This window comes from Melanotaenia boesemani, chromosome 2 (assembly GCF_017639745.1).
Source record: "Melanotaenia boesemani isolate fMelBoe1 chromosome 2, fMelBoe1.pri, whole genome shotgun sequence".
NCBI classification, from domain to species: domain Eukaryota; kingdom Metazoa; phylum Chordata; class Actinopteri; order Atheriniformes; family Melanotaeniidae; genus Melanotaenia; species Melanotaenia boesemani.
The window spans coordinates 23,198,319-23,220,897 of NC_055683.1; the positions used below are offsets into that span (position 1 = coordinate 23,198,319).

At 37.2% G+C, this 22,579-nt stretch overlaps 1 protein-coding gene across 1 annotated transcript in view; it reads right to left on the reverse strand.

The window, feature by feature from the left end:
- Positions 1-3,226: 3,226 nt before the first annotated feature.
- The window catches only part of LOC121632438 (voltage-dependent calcium channel gamma-4 subunit-like), a 24,636-nt gene continuing 5,283 nt past the window's right edge, over positions 3,227-22,579 (reverse strand). Inside the window, exons 2-4 of the mRNA XM_041973969.1 lie at positions 13,249-13,332; positions 6,310-6,450; positions 3,227-5,862 (exon numbers count right to left, since the gene is read on the reverse strand). Coding sequence (XP_041829903.1) covers positions 5,336-5,862; positions 6,310-6,450; positions 13,249-13,332 — 752 coding nt within the window. The 3' untranslated portion in view covers positions 3,227-5,335. The remainder of the gene's footprint in view (positions 5,863-6,309; positions 6,451-13,248; positions 13,333-22,579) is intronic.

Sequence of the window (22,579 nt, forward strand, 5' to 3'; positions counted from 1 at the left end):
ATTGTGAGCACCTCACTTTTGCAGTTCTAACCACGACATCATAGGCGGTCCAATCTAAGCCCACTGCTAGTTTTGACATCACTGCTCAATATTTCATTGCAATGCCAAATGCCAATCAATCCATCATTTTTCTGGAACCTTCTCTGTTACATCTCTGTCTTATCACTATTCAGTTCAATCTGTTTCCAGCTCAATTGTCTCAGGCGGTGTGTGCCATGGGACTCCTGGGGAGAAGATTTCCTTTATTAGTTGTGGTCTAACTGAACTGATCTACTTATTCAGCCAATGAGCTGTCAAGGTTTAAGAAAAGAGTCCCACCTGATGCCAGGAGCTGATCCAGATTTAGAAAGACAGGAAAGGACTTTTATACAGGGCCTCTAAACTTTAAAATATTTTTAGTTTATATCATTGAATGTTTCTTGACAGCAATGTCTAGGAGCTGCCTTTGTCTACATTAAGAGTAATAATTTTTCTTTATAAATTATCAGTATATATTAACTTTACTTAAGGTTTTTTTTTAAAAAAAAAAGCCTCCTGCCCTTGAAACCTTAAAGGTGGAGGAGATGTAGTGTATGCAGTATGTGAATGACTCCAAGCATTCTTCGTTTATAAAGCCTTGCCACAAACATTTTCTTTTTCATGACTTTCCTTGACAAATCACACAGTCTCTGAATTAAATAAGTTGTTAAAATCTGATGCTTCTCAAAGCCGCAATCAACCTTTTCCCTGTGAAATGCCTGAGAAAATGGACAAGCTTTTTATAAACCTCTGTGCCCCACTTTAAACAGGACTCTGGCCCATTTTCAGCCCTGATACTGCTCACACAGCTCTGTGTTTTTAACACATTGAACTGAGACATTTAAAGTAAGAGGTAAAGATATGTCTGTGTGGACAAAAATGGTGGGCTGAACAGAAACACCACAGCTAGCCTCAAACCTCAGAAAATGGCTGTATATATGTGAGAACCAAATTACTTATTATAAAAATCATCAGTAGTGATCCACAATCATCAAAGATAAATCGTGTCACACAAACTTAAAAAAAGAAACCTCTCAGCAGGGGTTTGAGAGATGATGAGAAACACTTGTGTTCATTATCACATTCCACCTGGATATATCTGCAGCAAAGCTGCCTTTTCTCCCAGAGGGCGAATCTTCCTCCAAGGTTATGAGGGCAACTATTTGTCTATAAGTGTGTAATAATAGTGTTTGGAGCTCCTTGTCTTCCTGGGTGACCCTATGACCTGCGTCATTTGCTCATGGTCCCTTGGTGACTGTGGAGAGACTCACAGCTGCACAGTCTCCAAGCAACAGATCCCAGTGTGAGCGACAGCGGTGACACACCACCCACAACGCAATGTGTCATACTGAAGGGATCGCCTTGTGTCAAACAACCAGAAGAAAAGCACTGAAAACAGTCAACATCTGGCAACAAGGTGTATCTGACTCACCTGTGACATCCAGTCAATGGGTTGTTATACTATAAATATCACTGACAAGATTTTAGTACTGAAAACATACAATATGGAAGGAAAAGAACATACTTAAATGCTTCTGCTGAAATCAGGATTGATGAGTCTGAACACATCAGTGATTTACCTCAATTATATCTGCCAGCTTCCTTGTCAGAATCTTTATTCCAGGATAAAAACAACCTTAATTGGTGGCTAATTTTACCCATAGCAGTCTAGATTGCATAGCCTTCAGAGGCACCCAACTGCGTACATTTGCTAATGACAAGCAACATTACTCAAGCTAAATTAGATTACCCATGCCCCGAGGCATTTTCTATGAGGGTCATGTTAATATTCATCTCTAAAACAGGGATTGTTAACAATGCATGTATACATCAGCAGGGCTATCTTCACTTATTTGACCTGTTATAGCAAATGCTTTGGCCATTGAGCAGAGGTGATGTGGGATGGTGAATTTGAACTAAAGAGCATAGACTAAAAATAATGTTACAGAGGCTCAGTTGTTGTGCAAAACTAAGCAAAAGATCATCTCCAAGGTTAGATTATCAGTTGTGATACATGGTACAGGTTCATGACTTTTTTCATACATGTCGAGGAAAGAAAGGTTTTTCTTTGCTGACTGACTGAATCAGCTGAATGACTGTTAAGAAAAAAGTCGTCCAGTTTAGGTGGGATTTCTCTGTATGAAAATGTCAAGAGCTCTGTCATTAATATGATTCTGTCTGATTTGAACAATGTGGAGATTGCAACTCTGCGGTGGGTAATTCATTCAGAGAACAATTATTCACTTTTCTGTACTCTAAGAGGCATTTAGAGCTCAGAACAGGTCATCCAGACATTTAAATAATTCTCTGCAATCAAAGGTCTTCAATGAAAAAAAGCTCCACTGAAATGATTATAAGTGGCTGTAATCATGTAAAAATATTATACATTTCTTATGCAGCTAGAGTGGTTTAAAATTCCAGCAGTAATGGAAGTTGCAGTATCAGTATGTCTATTGATCGACCAGTTGCTTTGTTTGTGTTATAGGCACAATACAACAGCTCCAGATGAAGCACATGACATTATTTCACAAAACACATTGATAAAAGACAGCTGATATTTGACAAAATGTGTTTCAAAAGAAAAATTCAGACAAGAACAAAACAAAAACCACAACAGTACATAATAACCACATCAACGTTTCAAAAACAGACATTCACAAGAGACAACAAAAAAATCCAACAAAATATGAAACATTTAAACATGAAATTTAGAAAAGATGGAATTTTTCAGGAACCTTGATTATAAAAAACATTAAATGCATCCTTTGGCAAAGCTCAAAAAAAAAAAAAAAAAAAAAACACTGCCATCTAAAAATAACAAGAAAACAAAGAAAAAACATGTACAAAACTAACATTTTACAGGATGCGAAAATGGAAAAACTAAACTGAAATGAACATTTTAAAGAGACAAAGCAAATATTAGAAATAAAGGTAAATGTTGTTTCCAGAATATTTCACCAATATAGACAACATAAACAAAACGCTTCACGTAAATCAAGGAAATTCCCAAAAAAAAGCTTTGAAAGACAACATTTTATTATAATGTAGCTGCATTTATTGGTTAGTGTGTGATTTGTTTTTCTGTTTTGGTTGCACTTTTCTTCATGTACGATGTTTTTTTTTTTTTTTTTTTTTTTTTTAAAGCCATTCATGTGGTATCCTTTACTCTTTATATCACCAAGAAATCACCACCCAAGCAAAAACAATGTAACCCTGATTTGTTTATTAGTCTATATACAGTATGTTTTAGGGGTAAATTAAAAATACTTTCTTTTTTTTCATCACAACAGTTAAAGGCAAGAAATACAGTCAATCATAAAAAGAGCAAAGGCACTGAAAATACCTTTACAATAGTGGTGAGTTTGGTCTTGAACATTTTCTAAAAGGGTGAAAAACTCATTTTCTTTTCTTTTTCATATCATCAATCTTTCTAGCCGTCCATACTCACATGTTCATTTACTTTATTAATGGAAATAGAGAAGGTGCTTTCATAAATAGTAAGCCTTAAACAAACATAAGCACATAAGTACAGCAGCCATCCATACATGGAATAGATTTTTTTTTCTCCTAAACATACTTATTCTACTTCACTTTACAAAACTGAATATTTAATAGATTCACTTACTCATAACAGCTAAACCAGTTACACCTGAATATACAAAGGTAAACTGAATCACGTGACCTTTGCCTGACGTATGAGCATTACTCTCAAGTTAGTCTTTAGTAAAATAATGCTTTGAATTCTGTTTTTCGTGTCTTTTCACATATTTTGTCCTCATTTTGTTGTATTTTTATCTACAGATTTACATTTTAAATGAACAGATTTGGACATTTTTCACATTAGAATATAAAAATGAAAGACCTACTTTGATGGCTTTCTTTTACATCTGCTCAGGTGGATATACATGAAGTGTTATCCAACAGAATATCAGATGCATTGATACCATTTAGTGCTTAACTAAGCCAGCCCTCTGAAGAACGTCACACAGGGTGGTTCTCAAGCAAACACTCACAGCTCTTACTAAAAGCAGTAATGGCTTTTTTCTCTCTCTCTCTCTCTCCTCAAATCATTTTCATCAGGTTTACTTTTATCACTGGTCCATTTCCTGTCTGAGCCAAAAAACAAGGAGAGGACCTCCAAGGTGTTCAACCTGCCACAACCACACAGTATTTCCTGAGATAACGGACAGACAGAGCAGTGATGGACAGCACACATCTTGTACTTAAAGCCAAATCCTTTGGAGACAAAGTCCCGCACAGCTCCCTCTGCTTCTGTCTGGGGTCTCAGTTTGACAAAGGGAGGGGCGAGGCTGCCAGATGGACTCACGGGCTGCATGACAGACATGAAATCTGCTTGGCTGTGATCCTTATCTGTTTAACAATTGATGCCAGCGCTCTATTCTGAGCAAAAAGGATGTCCTGACCTGTGTTGTCTTCACAGTTCTGGGCACCCCCTGGTTTTTCACCAGTTGCTCTTCTTTCATAACAGGCACATACACAATGATACATCCATCAGGGGGTGTGATGAAGAAAAGATATACTGTTATGGAAGTGAATAAAAAGAGATGACTGAACAGGGATTTTTCACTGACAAAAAGGGACATTTTGTTCCATTCTGGCAAATGTCATGGAGGATTAGGATTAAGGAAGCAACCACAAGGAGACAAAACCCTTCATGTTGTTGGAACAAACTGATGATAAACTTGTACAATCTAATTCAATATTAAACATTCAACACATTACAGCTCAGCAAGCATATCACTTTTTAAGTTACTGACTAATAGCACTCTTGTGAACCTATGATAAGATACAGGATGAAGCCAAATATGAAGACAGAATACAAGCTTTAACTTTACACACAAGTAAAACACATTCAAGTTGAAGAGTACATTTCATTTAGCACCTTGTTTGACTTACAGGTAGAATACTTCTGATTGGCACGTCTCACTGTATCAATCTCCAGTTTACCCACAAGGAGCAGGAATCATTACACAGATGAGGATTGTGAACAACAGACTGTTCATTTCTGCCCAGCTGAAAGATAAGAGAATACACTAGTTTTGGAAGGCTACAGCACAGAAAAAGGTCAGTTTACTCTGGCTGAATGGCATCTAAAAGCAGGTAAATTATGCAAATTGTGTTAACTGGCTTATCCTCTGTCCAGAAGACTATCCTCTTGTCAGTTTTTGTCCTTTCAAAACAGACAGGCTCACTCTAACAGTGGGAGGCTGACACAAGTTTTCTAGCACAAGTTTTACATAATTTCTTGCTTACTCTCCTTCGTGTGAACCCCATGCTCATACTACTCACACACCATTCACACAGGTGTGGTCCTGCGGTTCACCCCATCCTTTAAGTCATTTGGGAAACAGTTATGGACCTGCAGGAACTCAGCAGCTGCCTCATGCTCGGGGCTGTATGTGTTCTCCGCCACGCTGTCCCTTGCCAGGGCGTACATGGAAAGCTCATCCAGGGGCCCACTGGAAGATGGTGCTCCTTTCAAACCGGCCACAGGCGAGTTCTCCCTGGAGGCCTCTGTGGAGTGAGAGCTGGCGTGCGACGTCCGCCGACGGTAGCGAAAGCTTGGTATCCTCGAGTAAGGGGATGAAGACGAGAGTGAACGGATAAACTCGCGCCGTGCTCTCCAGCGCACTTCCTTGTTCTTCTCAATGTAGATATTGATGGCGAGTACAGCCACAGTTTCGGCTACAATGAAGGAGAGGGCACCAAAGTAGAAGGACCAACCATAGGAGTAAGTGTACTTCTTGTCATCGTCACGCTTGTCACTGGGATCTCCTGCATTGCTGGAGATGTAGACAATGATACCGATAATGTTGCTCAGACCTGATAAACATGAAACAGAAGAAGAGAGACTCAAACAAGTGTAAAAATGTAAAAGGCAGAGAATGTGATGGAGAGAAAGAGGATAATATTTGGTTTAAGAGAAAAGAGAGTTAAGAAAAAAATCAATCATCTGTGAATTTTCTAGTAACAGCGATCAAAACCATGAGCACACACTGTGTAAAGTTGTTCATCCACCAGTGATTACAGTCTCTTATCACCTCTGGGGTCCATAATGACACGTCTTCATCTGTGTGTGAGCTGTGAGAATGAAGGTTCTGACCCTCTTCAGTGCAGAATGAGGTTCGTCTCCATGATTGCACCATTGATTAGGTACAGCGTGGGAACACATGCACCACATCAAGCTGCCTTTCTTCATTTGAGATCCCACCCCCCATGATTGCTTCTTGCTAGGAACATGTCTGACAGAATATGTGTCATCCATCTTACCTGCAGCTACAAAGAGAATGCCTGCACTGAGGAGGACGTTGTTTGTCTTGTTGTATACTCGGCCCACACCGACACATAACCCACCGAGCATCAACAGGACAGTGCTGAGGATGGGAAACATACTCGAAGCACGAACTATACCTGCAGAGACAGTATAGGAAGAACCCACTTTACATGGTTTTCATGCAAGTCAACAGCCAGCATTTGATGTGATAATACAGACTGTTTAGGAAAATATGTATGCAAATGAACACAGCAATTTTTCTTTCAGTACTTTGGAGTTTCTATATTAAATAACCGAAACCGTTTTTGAAAATAACAGTAAAAATTGTCATTAACCTTTCAAGACCCTGCTTATTCAAACCCAGCGTTTTCCAGCCTCTTTATTCCACCATTTTTCAAAAATCCATTATCATTTATTCTTTGAGGCCTTGTTGTCATAAAGCTTTGCTAATCAGCTGTGGGTTGCAACAAGGGCTCTCACTGACCATCACTACCCATAAAATGAATCACGCTGCCATTTTACTATTCCAAGGATGGATGAGCTTATTCATCTATGAAGTCTTTCATTAAGTCCTCCTTTCATTTAATGAACTGAACTTGGATTTTTTTTTCCAAAGTCTTTATTTCTCATTACATTGCTCTCTTACTCTTTTTTTTTACATATAAGAAAGATAATGAATCAGCTGGGCTTTAAAGAAGGCTCTTAACTGCATAACTATTGTATATCAATAGATGTATTACACTCAATACATAAGACTTTTCTTTTGCATCTTTTTGTTTGCATCACTTGGTAAGTTTGTTTGTTTTTGAGTTTTCTGTTTGAACTGCAAACAGTGAGGCCCTGGACAACAGAAAAGCTTTTGTGCATTGATGAATTTATAGAGCGCACCATAATTCCATAGTGCCTGGAAAAATAATCACAAAGTCTTGTTGATAGTTAAAACTAAATAAAGCTGAACTCCCACCATAATGAAGCATTATTTATTTAGTGCACTCAAGATGTTTTTTTTTTTTTTCAAAAGTAAAGTTGCCACCTGACCCTTCAGACTAGCACTCTGTAGCACAAAGTAGGAAAATAAAAAGAAGAATATGAAAAACCGTAGCAGTGTGTGCAATGTGAGGGAAATAGAGGGTTAAATACAATTTATGAGTGTATTTACATCTGAAAAAAGGAATGCAGGGCACAAATAGTCTACCACAAATATTTCAGGGGAAAAAAAACAAATAATGAACAGATCTTTTTTATTTTCAGGGGAGTTAATCATGTATTGAGAGAAGCCAAACCTTCTTGACAATAAAGTGTGACATTCAGGTGAAAGATGGTCTGTTCAGCTGATTTTTCTTATGTGCACTTTTCATGTACATAATTAAAATTTAATAAGTGAACAAATGTATCTTTGATTCTTAGTTTAGTAAAACACAGTTTCAGTTTTGTTTTTGCTTCTACAGCAAGCAATGGGCTTTGTCAACATACTCAAAATATTCTCTTAGTTGACTCTTTGTAAAGCACAGGACAGTCTTATTAGACTGGATAAAGTCCAAATTACAAATTACATCTCATGAACTCAATGTAGTCAAGTGTGACCTTAAAATCTTTTTTTTTTTCTGTGTTTAGGCTCCTATATTGTGATTTGAGCCTTTGTTTATAGTGTTTAGTTGTTTTGTCTAATGCTAGGCTGTGACGTCACAGGAAACAGGAAGTAATAAGTCAAGTCATTGTTTCCACTGCAACTGTTTTTCCACGCTGAGTACAGCCTGTCAGCTGTAAGTTTATTCAGGGAAAATTTGTGGTTTGTGTTTACTGATGTAAAAAACAATACCATTTTTGAACTAGCACACATTGGTACTATTAGCTTGTTTGCTGTTAGTTGTTAGCATGTTAGCTACCTTGTTTGTACAAGTCAGTCAGTTTTATTTGATGTGATGAGTGTCATAACACACAAACCTGACAATGACTTTATGTCTACATTAACAGAGGAAGTGTGTTGTTGTAACGTAATGCTTTAACTGCTTAATTACAAGTGCAGACAAAGGGGTCTTGCTGCTTTACTGTTTTGGCTGCTTGTGTTTTGACTGTAAAGTGAGATTGATGTGATTTATTGGTCATTTATTAAATAAACTCCAATTTCCATTCATTTTCATGACTGAATTATTAACTGCTACAGCTTATTAGGAGGAAGTTAGGCTAATCATGTAAAAAAAAAAATATGTGATGCTGGCTTCTCTTGAGGATCTTCTGGCCCAAAAAGGATAATTGAATCTTTTTTATTCGTCAGCATTCTGCCTGAGAAGTGTCATCTGACCGCTGTAGAGTGTCATTCATCAGCTGTTATTCACAGGAAACCTGACGGACCTGACATCCGTCAGGTTACTCACCGTCCGATGGTCTCTGTGTGAGAACATAAACCCTTCCTCATCATTGTTGACGTGGCCCACTTTCTGATTTGTATCACCTCTTTTATACATCTTTTGTGTTTGTCTCTTCCCCGATTACTTTAGTATGACGGTTTGCCTCGCCTGGTGGCTCTGAAATGAATAACAGCTGATAAACTACACGTTACAGCGGTTAGATGATGCTGCTGCTGTGGAGTGGAGACAAAATAGTCTATATTTAAAGAACAAAGATTAAATTATCCCATTTGAGCCTGAAGATCCTCAGGAGAAGCCAGCATCATGTATTTCTGACATAATTAGCCTAACTTCCTCCTAATAATAAGCTGTAGTAGTTAATAATTCAGTCATGAAAATGAATGGAAATTGGAGTTTATTTAATAAATGACCAATAAATCATTTCAATCTCACTTTACAATCTGAACACAAGCAGCCAAAACAGTAAAGCAGCAAGATGCTTGATATTGTTCTGATAATAGCAAACCTATTTGTCTGGAATTATAATTAATCAATGAAAGCACTATGTTACAACAACACACATCCTCTGTTAACGTGTGTTGTCAGGTGTGTGTGTTACATTAACTTGATGCTGAGAGGGACAGATGCAGACTAGAAACACCTAAAGAAACTGGGCAAAAAGGCTTTAACAAGCCGTGCTCGCATTCGGATCATTCCTTTTATGTGAGGTAACACAAAAGTATTGCATGTTAGCACAAAAGAAAAAAAATTATCTGTGTCCCTTGGTGGGGCTCCATACAATTTAAATGATATGATTTGTATGTAATTTCTTAGATGCATGTTTTCATGCATATGTTTCTGTTTATTTCAGGACAACTGTGTACTTCCTATCTAGAAGTGTTGTCTTGTCTGCCCAGCTGGCCTGGGAAGCAGTGAGGGCAGAACACTGATCTTTTTAAAGGAAAAATCAAAAATCAATGATTGAAATAAGATTTTTTTTTTCTTTTTTATCATATAGTATAGTAGTAATGTAGTATAGAAATTAGTTGAAGATGTAAAAAAAAAGCTGCTGATGCTGAACGAGGAACTGTAATGACACGTAGTGGTGGATGACCAAATATAGTGATTTGCAGGTTTCAGGCAGTCCAAAATGAAAACAAAATACACTGAGGGACACAGGAATGACAGTGATAAAACAATAAAAATGATAGAACATCCACAGGAACTATGCAACCGGGAGGATATGAGGGAAGTAATGACAAACAAAAATCATATGTGTCTCTATCAGTAATCTAAGACCACAAGGTTAATAGTGAAACAGGAAGTAAAATCACCTAGTGAGGATGCATGAGTATAAGTACAAGCCCTACATTTGAGTACATGCCAATATCAAATGCCGATATGAGTACTAATAAAGTTACAGTTACAGTTGACTAGTAAGTGAGCAGTTATCTCTTGGAAGTTTTACTTCTTTTGAATATGTGGCTCTTCAGTTGAAAGCTTATTATAAAATAATATATCCAAATTTCTATAGACAACCAGGGCACTGCGCAGAATTTTATGAAGAGTTTAGTGAACTGCTGGCTACAATCTGTTTGGATTTTGACTGTGTAATTATTGTTGGCGATTTTAACATCCATGTAGACAACCCTCAGAAAAAAAGCAACTAAAGATCTGGGTAACAGTCTGGAGAACTTTGGGCTGACTCAGCATATAACAGAGCCCACACACATTAAAGGACACACTTTAGACTTCGTGATTTCAAAGAGTTTGGATGTTTCCAAGGTTACTGTGTGTGATGTGGGCCTGTCTGATCATCACTGTGTTTTCTTTGAGTGTACAGTTTCTGTTCACACAAATGTCTCAACAGAGATGATCACAAAACGCTGTATAACTAAAAACACGACTGGGATGTTTAACCAGGTCTTCTCTTCAACACCTGCCCTGTCACGCGGTTCAGCCAATGAGCTTGTCACTAGTTTTAATGCTAAAATGTTAAGTATTATGGATGTCATTGCTCCTACTAAGGTGAAAGTTGTCTCTGGAAAGAAAAAGTCTCCATGGAGAAATTCCACACTGGTAAAGCATGGAAAAAGAGAAAAACAAATCTACAGGTTCATTATGACATGCATAAAGAGAAACTTCACTCTTATAATCTACAACTGAAGAATGCAAGAAAGTCCTATTTCTCTGACATTATTAGCAAAAACTATCATAATGCTCGGGTCTTATTTACTATTGTTGACAGGTTAACAAACCTTCCTGTGTCAATAGCACCTGAACTTTATTCCACCAAGGCCTGCAAACTGAGGTGATTGTCTTTGGCGTGAAAGAGAAACGATTAAAGGTCACCACAGAGCTTCAGTCTATACACCTAAAAACCACCAACCAGGCCAGAAATCTGGGTATAGTGATGGACTCAGACCTTAACTTTGAGAAACACATTAAGGGAATTACAAAGTCAGCCTACTATCACCTTAAGAATATATCAAGGGTAAAAGATCTGATGTCTCAGCAAGACCTGGAAAAACTAGTCCATGCATTCATCTTTAGTCGGCTTGATTGGAGAAAGAGGGGGGAGAGGGAGGTGTGCAGTCCGCCTGATAGAACACATGCACAATAAGTTCTTTATTAATTTTTACCCATACAAACAGTTGCAATAACTTATACGTGCAATAGTGAACTGGGAATCTGTACCACCTCTACTGTGTGAAATGCTTGTTTATATTGTTTTATTTAACTTATCTTATTGTTATTATTGTTATATTTATTGCATTCTATTTGCCTCTATTTTGCTTTGTACTTGTTTATATTGTGTCTTGTGCTTGTCCTGCTTTATTGTTGGTGTTGTATTGCTACTGGTACCCAAATTTCCCTGAGGGCTCTCTGAAGGGATTAATAAAGTATTTCTATTCTATTCTATTCTATTCTATTCTATTCTATTCTATTATTGTAACAGTGTTTTTACAGGTCTACCTAAAAAATCAATTAGACACCTGCAGCTTATTCAGAACTCTGCTGCTCGAGTCCTCACTAACGCCAAGAAAGTGGATCACATCAGTCCAGCTCTGAGGTCTTTACATTGGCTGCCTGTTCGTCAGAGAATAGACTTTAAAGTTCTGCTGCTGGTCTATAAAGCTCTGAATGGTTTAGGACCAAAATACATCAGTGACCTCTTGACCCTGTATGAACCTGCCAGAACCCTCAGGTCATTTGGTTCCAGTTTCTTATTAGTTCCCAGAGTCAGAACCAGACATGCACCAGCAAGACATAGATTCCGTGATTCAAAGTAAATAAATAAATAAATTAATCACATTATCAAGAGGAGCCTTACCCATAGGCCTCCCCTTGGTAGAGCAAATTTGTTCAGCACGATACAGCAACCAGATTATCATTTTGCTTGCTATGATGCTGGACAGGACAAGTAAAAAAAAAAAAAAAAAAAAAAAAGAACCAGACATGGAGGAGGTGCATTTAGCTTCTATGCTCCACATGTCTGGAACAAACTCCCAGAAAACCTCAGATCAGCTGAAACACTCAGTTTATTTAGATCCAGGTTAAAGACCCACCTGTTTTCTGCTGCATTTCACTAGTTTTTATTTAGAAGTTAAAATCTACATCTGGTTCTTTTAAAGTGGAATTATGTTTTAATATTGTCTTTAACTTTATTTCTTGCATTTTATCTATTTTATTTTAGCATCTTCTCTCTGTTTTTATTTCATTAATTGCATTTCTTTTCATCTTTATTTGTTTATTTTTTTATTTTTATTTTTTAATGCACTTGTATTGCTTTCTGCAGCCTGCTGTAATGATTTATGTAAAGCACTTTGAATTATCTTGTACATGAAATGTGCTATACAAATAAATTTGCCTTTGCCTTTAAGGAATGTGGACCAAAAGGTCAGATGAGTGTTGAATTGTGTGATATTTCAAATGGGTCTTCCTGCAGGCATCCTCGAAATGTAAGGCTTGAAAACTGTTAGAATCTTCATAGATAAGGAGGATAAAGTGTTTTGTGGTGGATTAGGTTCACTGCTGTGGCAATTCAAATTCAAAACACAAGGTCAACACTAACACTAAAGAACAAAACCCATGACAAAACTTATAAACTCTCACAGATTTTTTTTTTTTTTTTTTTTTTTTTTATTATTATTATTATTAAAAAAAAAAAAAAAAAAAAAAAAAAAACTCTCACAGATTTTAAAAGATAAGTTTGAAGATGTCCACTCATGTTTTGCCATTCTTTGTTCTTTCTTTATCCTTTATTGTTATTACTTCACTTTTTTTTTTAACAATTCCTTTGTTTTTCTTTCTTTTTAAATTTTCCATCTCTATAATTTGCTTGTGACTGGACTACAGGCATGTGCCATACAGGGCTATCTGATATTGAAACACATGGATATCTTGCGGTGTGATCATTGTTCATTTAAAGTCTCTCACTAATTTTAATAATGGAAACCAATTTTCTGTTTGTAGACTGCTCTGACAATCAAATAATGATTAAAGATCTGTAAACATCTGGTTTGCCCTCAGAGAACTGACAGTGTTAATATTACCAAATAAAAAAGATGAGTGGGCAACACTTACGCAGCAGATATTCAGAGCTGTCTGTGTCGTAGTCGTTGTCATCAGGGAAATGGTTGATCCTGTAGCAGCTGCCTTGATTGATGCCTGCAGCACAAAAGAACCATAAGGAGTCCCCATATTAATGATGAAAACTGTGTCTAAGGTACTAACTAGATTACACATTTGATAGGAATTTGTTTCTATTTGGCTATAACTAAGTGGGACATAGGTGGTGAAGTGCCACTGTTGCCTCGGCTCAGGGGCTACTGTTTTATTAAACTGCTTAAATAAGATGATCCTGAATTCTTGTCTCAGAGAAAGAAAATTAATTGAAGACTCTCCTCTTAAGTTGCTGTATCTTAACAAGGCGGTGAAACAAGGATCAGCCTTTATTTGTCCATTATTTATGTTTATTGGGTCACATGTCGGGCAAGTGATGATACAGCTTCCAACACTTTTCTAATAAACCATTTCTTGTAAAAGAAAAAAAATGTGTTCCTTTTCTCACATTTATCCTAAACTATTGTTAGAAGACCAACTTTACCAACCAAGAATCTTTCAAGCCACAGATCACAATATTTGAACAAAATTTTGCTGGGAAGTCTTGAGTTGTTTATTCACATTGTGAGCTGTTAAACACACAATCATTGTGCATATGATGTCCCCAGCAGTGTTGTGGCTTTATTTGTATATATTTACGCATGCGAGTTTTTTATTTATATTTACCAGTCTATTTATGAAAAGTCTTTTTACACTTCTCTTTTTACACTTCTCTAACAAGACATGTTGTGTTGGCATGCCATTTTTAAGAACAGAGGTGTGCTAGTGGGTCAAAGTCACTTCTGATAGGACCCTGGCCTAGACACAGAGGTATTCACTAGCTTGTATGCGTTAAGTGAGCTTGCATGTCACACACTCCTTTTACAGTCAGTGCTGTAGTAAATGGCCTTCACTGATTCCAGAGATACAACAATAAGCTACCTATGTGTGCATAACAAATATTAGTCCTTAAACCAGTGTTTCAGCCATTATGTTTAGCTTTGGTCTCAAAGGGAAAAAGCAGGTGCTTAATGAGGACACCTTTTTGGCACAAAAAGAGCTTGACCACTGTGAATTTAGATGAAGGTGGACAAATGAACTTTTGACTTCTAGTCAGACTTATCTGCATATAACTAGATAGTTAACATGACCTTCATGAGTTGCTACAAGAGGGTGGAGCTAACTTACTCATTTTTTTTTTTTTTTTTTTAATACTGCTGGTAAGTTTAAAGAAAGGTGATGTAAGGCTGAAAAACAAATTTGATTGAAGTAAAATGTTCAGTCTGGAAAATAAAGATTTTTCTCAACATAATATGTGTAAGGATTTTGACATACTATTAATTTAGTACATAATATCATTAAATGTTTCAGAACATCCTCACAAATCTCTTTACGGGAGGGATAAATCCAAAAACCAGCATTAAATGCTGATGATCTTCAGGCCCTCTAGCAGCACTGCATTACAATGTACTTCAAAGCAAGAGACAGTCCACTGGAGATGCAACCTCACGGCTGTAAACACAGCAAAGTGGTATTTGGGTCACAGAGGAGTAAAGGAATTATATTACAAATATGGTGTGTTGTTGGGAATACCCTCAGGATGGTTAATTATGCCCTCTGCCAAGCAATAATGATTGTAATTTTTATATTATCATCAGATCTATGTGTGTTTATCCACAGTATTGAAGGTTGTCAGTAAGATGAGGTTTTAGGCAGGAATCATCATCATGTACACACTTTGCCCCTGTTTTCATGTGAGAGAGCGCTCACTTTTTTTTCTCACTTGTCTCCAGACAATATCAAGAAGTGTAGAACAAATGCAACGATTTTTGTGTTACTGGAGTTGCAAAGCATGTGGCAAACCAGCTATCTATATACAAAAAAGATCTGCCTTGTCTGGACTCAATCTCATTGAAAATAGACAGAGGTGAAATGGAAAACTTTCTTGTGGTGTGAAAAATTGGAATTTGAAATCTGAAAAAAGAAAAGTGAGGGATGCTTCCAGTCCAGACATGCCACCTACTGAAATCACTTGGTGCAACATGAAATGAAAATGCAGTAAAGGAGACTTTGAAATATTGAATAACTAAATTCATTCTGTTCACCTTTACAGTGTTTTTCAAAGGAGAAGCAAAACAATTCCGATCATTTTCAAAATTGATGTTGCTTCACATTTAAATCATGCAGATTATTTTTTACTGCTTTAACATTTATTACTATTGTACTATCTTCATTTTAATATAGGATTTAGATGGTTTCCAAATAACTGCATTCTGTTTCGATTTACATTTTCCACATTAATACTGGCTTTTATTTAGTTTCATACTACCTTCCACCTAAAGAAAAAACTGGTAAGATGTGTTTTTACACCCAGTAAAACAAGTTAGTTAAATCACATTCTCAGAAGTAGCATCCCTGTCATTTATGTACTGAGGGCGACGATGAACAACTAGAAATTATCACTCTTTCTCAGGGAACAAGCCAGTGAGCTAAACCGATGTAAAAGTGTCAGCATCCCTCTGTATCATGCAGGCTGATGCACAACTTTGAGAAAATTAAGGTAATTATTTTACTTAGCCATTAACTCCAGCCACAGAGTGGGTTGAGTGAGCGGCCAGCATTTGCAGACAAGTTAAATTTACCAAGTTCATCTCTTTCTGTACAAGAGTTGTTGCTGTCAGTTTTAGAGCCCTCATGTTATTTGCTGCAGCAGGTATACCTAGTGTATGGGGGTGTAGCATTAACACCAGCAATGGGAATAACAGCGTTATTTTTTTCAGTAATGTGTAATCTAATTCTTTCCATCGTTAACACAGTTAACATGGCGGGGCTACTATAATTGCGCACACTGAAGCTGTCTTTCTCTGACCAGGGGTTTTACAGAGAGAAATAGCCACATAGCCTAAGTGATGATGATTGACTAATGAAGACTAACATGTCACAGCAGACTTAAAGGAACATTGTGTTAGAATGACTTCCATCTATCACTGGAATCATGTTTTGCATTCTAACGTATAGTGCATCCTAGCACCTCACTTTTTCACTTTTTTACGTATTGCAACAATGGTAGCCACGTGTCTTTTTGTCACAGGAAAAGCCAGCTTATAAAGGTGTACCGTGACTGAAAAGCTGCTAGTTAGTGTGACTACGAAATAGACTAAAACCATGTAAACATACACTTCTGTACCAACGAGGCTGGTATATTTTAGCAGAAACTAATGTTATGCTGCCCATGGTAACAAGCAACATGGTCTAACAAAACCAAATGAAAAAAGTTAGCTTTAGGCTAATTAAGGCGGGCAGGGGAAGGCTAGCGCGATGTTGAGTCTACTTTTTTATATTGTCTGGTCATGCTGCCTTTAAAGGCAAAATAAGTAGCATTGACACCTAGCGTTTCAAATCAGAACTGCAGTCGAGAGAGAAAAACACGGAGAGCGTTTAGCGTAGGTTGCCAGTTTGTGAGAGGACGGTTCTTTTATACAGTCTATGAAGGATGGAGAACATAGCGCCAGCAAACATCAGGATGATGAGCAAAGATCAGAATCAGAATCAGAATCAGAAATACTTTATTAATCCCTTGCAGGGATTCACACACAGTAAGTTGCTATGCTTTGCAATGCTAGTGCTAATTTCATGCGCTAATTTACGTTAGCATAAAACAGAGTGTAAACAAAAGCCACATTAATCAACAAATGCCACGCAGCGGCAGTTTTCCCTTAGTCTCACCTAATAAATTAATTTGATAGTAAATTTCAAAAGTTTATAAGGACAAACACTATGGGATAAGCTTTGTGCCACTGGGGAGCGAATCTGAATTCTTTATATTTGAATTTGAATCATTCAATTTGAATCTGAATATGCCTGTTTGAATAATTGCTTTAAAAAACTGAATCCAAATTACCATATTTGATATTGAATCTTTGTTTTTTGAATGTTTATATGGGTAAATTTGAAACTTTTGTATTTGAAAAAATTCATTCCCTAATTCATTTTCATAGTTCAGTTTCAGTTCTCTCCATTCAAATTCAGATCTGAAATACAAATTCAGATCTGAAATTCAAATTCAGATCTGAAATTCAAATTCAGATCTGAAATACAAATACAGATCTGAAATTCAAATTCAGATCTGAAATTCAAACTTTTGTGCCACACATCCGGGACCTGATGTGAGGCAAAACTAGTCGATCGCAGATGGAGTAACGTCAGTTTTGTGCAGCTGTTCTCAACGGCTACAAGCAGAGGGAGGGTGAGGGGAGGGTGGCGGCGGGGAGAGAGAGAGAGAGATGCTAAATTCCAGGCCAGCCACTCTCGCTACAACGGTAGTTACCGTTTCTGCAATAGCACTTGCTGTTTCTGTAGCGGTAGTTACCGTTTCAAAAAACTGGACTGACGGAGCCCAATAAGCCTGCAAGCTGCTTTCACAACGATGTGCCGTCACAGACATGATCTGGCGTGTCTGCAGCCCGGCGAGTTACTTACTAAAATGTTTCCAAACCAACGCAAAAGATCAAGCTGGTCCGTTATAGCCTACATGGTGTATGTACGTCACTTGAGGTGCACATTAATCTGTGCAAACTTACACATATTTTTCTTGTATTAGGAGTTACCACTAATGTGAAAAGTCTGCAACCAGCCCACAGTGGCAAACCCTGAGACCGTTGAGGAAACGGTAACTACCGCTACAGAAACGGCAAGTTCCATTGCAGGAACGGTAACTGCCGTTGTAGTGAGAGTGGCTGGCCTGGATCTTAGCATCTCTCTCTCCCCGCCGCCATCCTCCCCTCGCCCTCCCTCTGCTTGTAGCTGTTGAGAACAACCGCACAAAACTGACGTTACTCCATCTGCGATTGACTAGTTTTGTCTCACGTCCGGTCCCGGATGTATGGCACAAAAGTTTGAATTTCAGATCTGAATTTGAATTTCAGATCTGAATTTGAATTTCAGGTCTGAATTTGTATTTCAGATCTGAATTTGTATTTCAGATCTGAATTTGAATGAAGAGAACTGAAACTGAACTATGAAAATGAATTAGGGAATTAATTTTTTCAAATACAAAAGTTTCAACTTTACCAATATACACATTCAAAAAACAAAGATTCAATATCAAATATGGTCATTTGGATTCAGTTTTTCTAAGCAATTATTCAAACAGGCATATTCAGATTCAAATTGAATGATTCAAATTCAAATATAAAGAATTCAGATTCGCTCCCCAGTGGCACAAAGCTTATCCCATAAACACAGTATTCACTTGGCCCAAACATCATTACATTTGCTGTTGTAAACTAACAGACCACCAATTTACTCCACTAATACATCCATGCAGTCACACAAATTCATTTAATGAGTGCCTAGAAATAAATTTGACTAAAATCTTTGTGAATCAAGATCAACTTTTTGGTTGATTTAAACAAAATTCCGATGCTTACCTGTGGAGGAGAAACTTTGCTAGCTTAGACTTCTCCAACTTGCAAAAGATTCCCCAATATTGATCCTCGTTTTATTCCGTTTTTGGTCGTTGGCTTTTTTAGCAGGACGCCAAGACTTTTTAGGTTTTTCTGAAATTATTTCTGGTCCGTTTCTTTTACTCGCTTCCATAAAATACCAAACGCTGCCTTGTTGTTGTTAGGCAACCGTGGGGAGTCGCATATGATTGGTTAAGGAACCAGGGAGTTGGAAAGAGTAACACGGTGCACCCAAGTTATTCTGGCACGGAACTCTTATTTTGAAGGAGAAAAATTTGACAAAGACATTGTTGATGTAGTAGACAGATTGTTTAAAGGGAAGCTTTCTTTTATCCTTCTGAGCAAATGAGAACATTTAAAATGATTTTTAAGGAAAAAAATCCTAATTATTCAGCGTTTAAATCCCCTTTTTCGCTTTGTTGGTGATGATGAAAATGGCTCCTGTGCTGCTGCATTTGCATGGTCCTGCCTTTTTGTGAATAACAATTTAATAAATTTTCCAACTTGCCAGGTTAGTAAACTGCTCTTATTAATCTTCTTCTCCCGCACCTCAGTCAATCTAAAATTCTTCGCTTATGAGAATGTGTCAAATCATTGGCAGAGGTCATAATGCACCAATGATAACTCATATATACATGCAGACATAGAGTTTGGCCAGTAAACAACAGAAAATGTTACACAATGTCCTTTTAAAATCAGCTGTGACACATGCACATGCGCAGTCACACTAAAGACCACAAAACGCACACAGACATGCTGAGTCCAGAAAAACAAAGGAAGAGTTTTAAACAGAAATAAAAGACCAGAAGGTGGATAGTGAAAATACATGCAAATATTCAGAAAAGATTTAAAAGTGATTTAAAAATAAAAAAATGGCTTTTGGCTTCAAGGGCCGGAAAAATTAAAAGACTTCTTGTCAGTTGTTCTAAATTCCAAAAATAGTTGTTAACTATTCAACTGTTAAACTTGCTATGTTGCTGTAGATTTAAATATTGTGGAGCAAAGCGTTTTACTTAAATCATTGTAAAATAAATAAACATGAACAACAGAGGCTAAACTTGGTTAAAAACATTAAAAATACACACGGTCAGAGAAAAAAGTCAGAGCAAGGACACAACATATAAATTTACATCTTTTCTTCAACCCATTTCTCCTTCTATCCTCTCACCTTCCTGTTATTCCCTGCTCTGATTTCTCTGTGTTTGGAATATAAGATTTAGACTTTTTTTAACACATTTCTAAACTATAAGTTGTTGAAACCATTAGCAGTGATGCACATGTAAACACAATGATCAATTATTCAAACAGGTTGAAATAAACATGAACAACAAAAATAAGTGATTATAAAGCAAAGCCATAAAACAGAATAAAAAAGAAGAAATCATCTAAATAAACAAATCAACTAAATTGATTAAATGTTGTTTGGACATTATTTGATATAAGAAACAAGCACATTAAAGTAGCAAAGCAGGATGTCTGTCTTTTCCTAAATCTAGTCTGCAATCTTTACCAGGTTTCATCAGTAGGCTGCAATGTAAGTTTTAGAGACAATCATCTTATTTTTTGATCTCATCTTTATTTATCTGGGTCCTTATCCACCAGAATCAGCTGCATGGAGATGAGCTATGCCCATTCTTGCAGCCCAAAGTGCAGCACCCACTATGAACATTAACATACTACCAGTAAGGTCCTGTGTTGTTTATTTATTTATTTATTTTTTTTTATAGACAGTTACTTTCCAACATGAATCAGCTGGGCTGCACTGCATCTAATTTAGAGATTTACAAGGTCATCTTCCTCTTTTAAAGTTAAGATGAGCAATCTGTGCTATCAAATATGGTTTATTTTATAGAATGACCTCATACTTTAATTTTTCTTTTCATTTTTTGCTTCTGTTTTTTTATATAAAGGAGTCCTTAATATGAAAATCAGGTCCAAACTCACATTTCCCTAATTCTGGAACCCCTGCTTGCAAAACATGGCTGCACAATTGCTGGTCAGAAATGAGTTTAAGTCAGAAGTGAAGTGGATCATTCTCAGGTGCACTACCAGTCAAAAGTTTGGACACAGACTTTCCCATTAGATCGAATGGGAAAGTGTGTCCAAACTTCGGACTGGTACTGTAAGTTTTGCTTGACTTAGTCTATGTAAGCAACAAAAACTTTTATCAGTTTTGAAAACACAAACCCCTTTTATATCTCAAATGCTCTAAGACGCAATATGGATTAGAGCTGGCCTATTGTTTAAACACCAGCCTTCCCATTAACACACTACCAACAGAAATCTGTCAACTCCATTCCCAGGTGCCCAAAGGTGAACCACATAACCATCATCGTCTGTGGCACAGCTTTTGAGGCCACATTTGCTTTCATTAACTAGGTCTGCTGCTTAATAAGGGACATCAAATTAATTAGTGTCAAATCAGTTGCTGGAAATGGAGCACAAGTTTCTGTGTCTAGTCACTGATGGGAAGGAGATCTTTGGACTATCTTAAGCAGCAATGTGAGACTTTGTGCCTTTTAAAGGGAAAAAAGAAACATTTGCCTCACGCGGTTAGATAACAAAAACACAGACACCTTTGCTGTTCTGTTAATTGCTGTGCAAACAGCAAGTCATGCTGCAGGACTTGTAGCTGATTTAATATGGGCGTATCTGTAACTATATTCTTTTGTGCTTAATTGAAACTGCAGACTGATTTTGCATGCCATGAATGTGCACACAAAAGAAAATGCCTCTGTGAACCTGAAACATTACTGTTAACTTTAATGGAATATTTTTTATCTTCTTTTCCAGCCTGGCAGCTCTCCAAGCCTACAGGATCATTTGTTTGTTGTGCCTCTGCCAAAGTGTCTCTGCGTTTTTGTTATTTTATTAAGCCCTTTTAGTGGTAATCTTGTTGAGACTAGTGGTATTTATGATGGCTTTGGTTCTAATGAGGCAAAACGTACTTCGTGGGGTCCTGATTAGGGTTCGGGGTTAGGCTGTGCACACCAGATGGATGTTAATGCACTGTCCTAGTATAAGTAGCTGTGCAAGCATGTGTATGTGAAAGAGACACAGTTAGAGGAAAAATATAAAACATTTTTTCATTTGATTATGAGTGGAAAGCTTGAGACTTATGATTTATTAGTGACAGTTATCAACTCAGTGTCTACATGTAGGCTCTGAGTTGTGTTCCATAAAATGAAATAAAGTCCGAATACTGACTAGCTGAGAGGAAGGGGGAGGGAGAAAGCAGAGATTTTACAAGGGGAAAAAGTACAAGGAAATGAAACAACAGCGAGCAGGGGAATGACGGGGATGGAAAAATATAACACAAGACCACATTAAAGGGGAGATAGTCTGTGAAGACGGGCAGCAAATCAGTAAGAGAGCAATTAGTTTTGTAGAAGGAGCATTACAAGGTGAAACATTGATTGTGAAATTAATATTGAATGACAGTTGCTAAATGTAAAGTGCAGATGACAAACAAAAATGTATCAAGAAATGAAAGGACTGTGTTGTGGCAAACTGGGAAATAATCTTGCACAATCACTACATCACAGGGGGAAAAACATGGGTTCCCTGGGCCTAACTGGAGTTGCAAAGCCCCATGCTGAGAATGTCCTTCTCCTCTCCATGGCAACCACTATTAGAATTTAATAAGCTCATTTACATAGACAAATCTCCAAGGATGCTTTTGACATTTTCATTGTGTTTTGATACCCATTAAATAAGAGATGGCACTTCTCCGGTCCACCCACGTCCCCTTCACAAATCTGTCATCACTTAAGATTACATGAATATAAACACAATTGCACACATAAACACGTGCACATGAAAATACGTATGGTACTAGAAGCATCTTT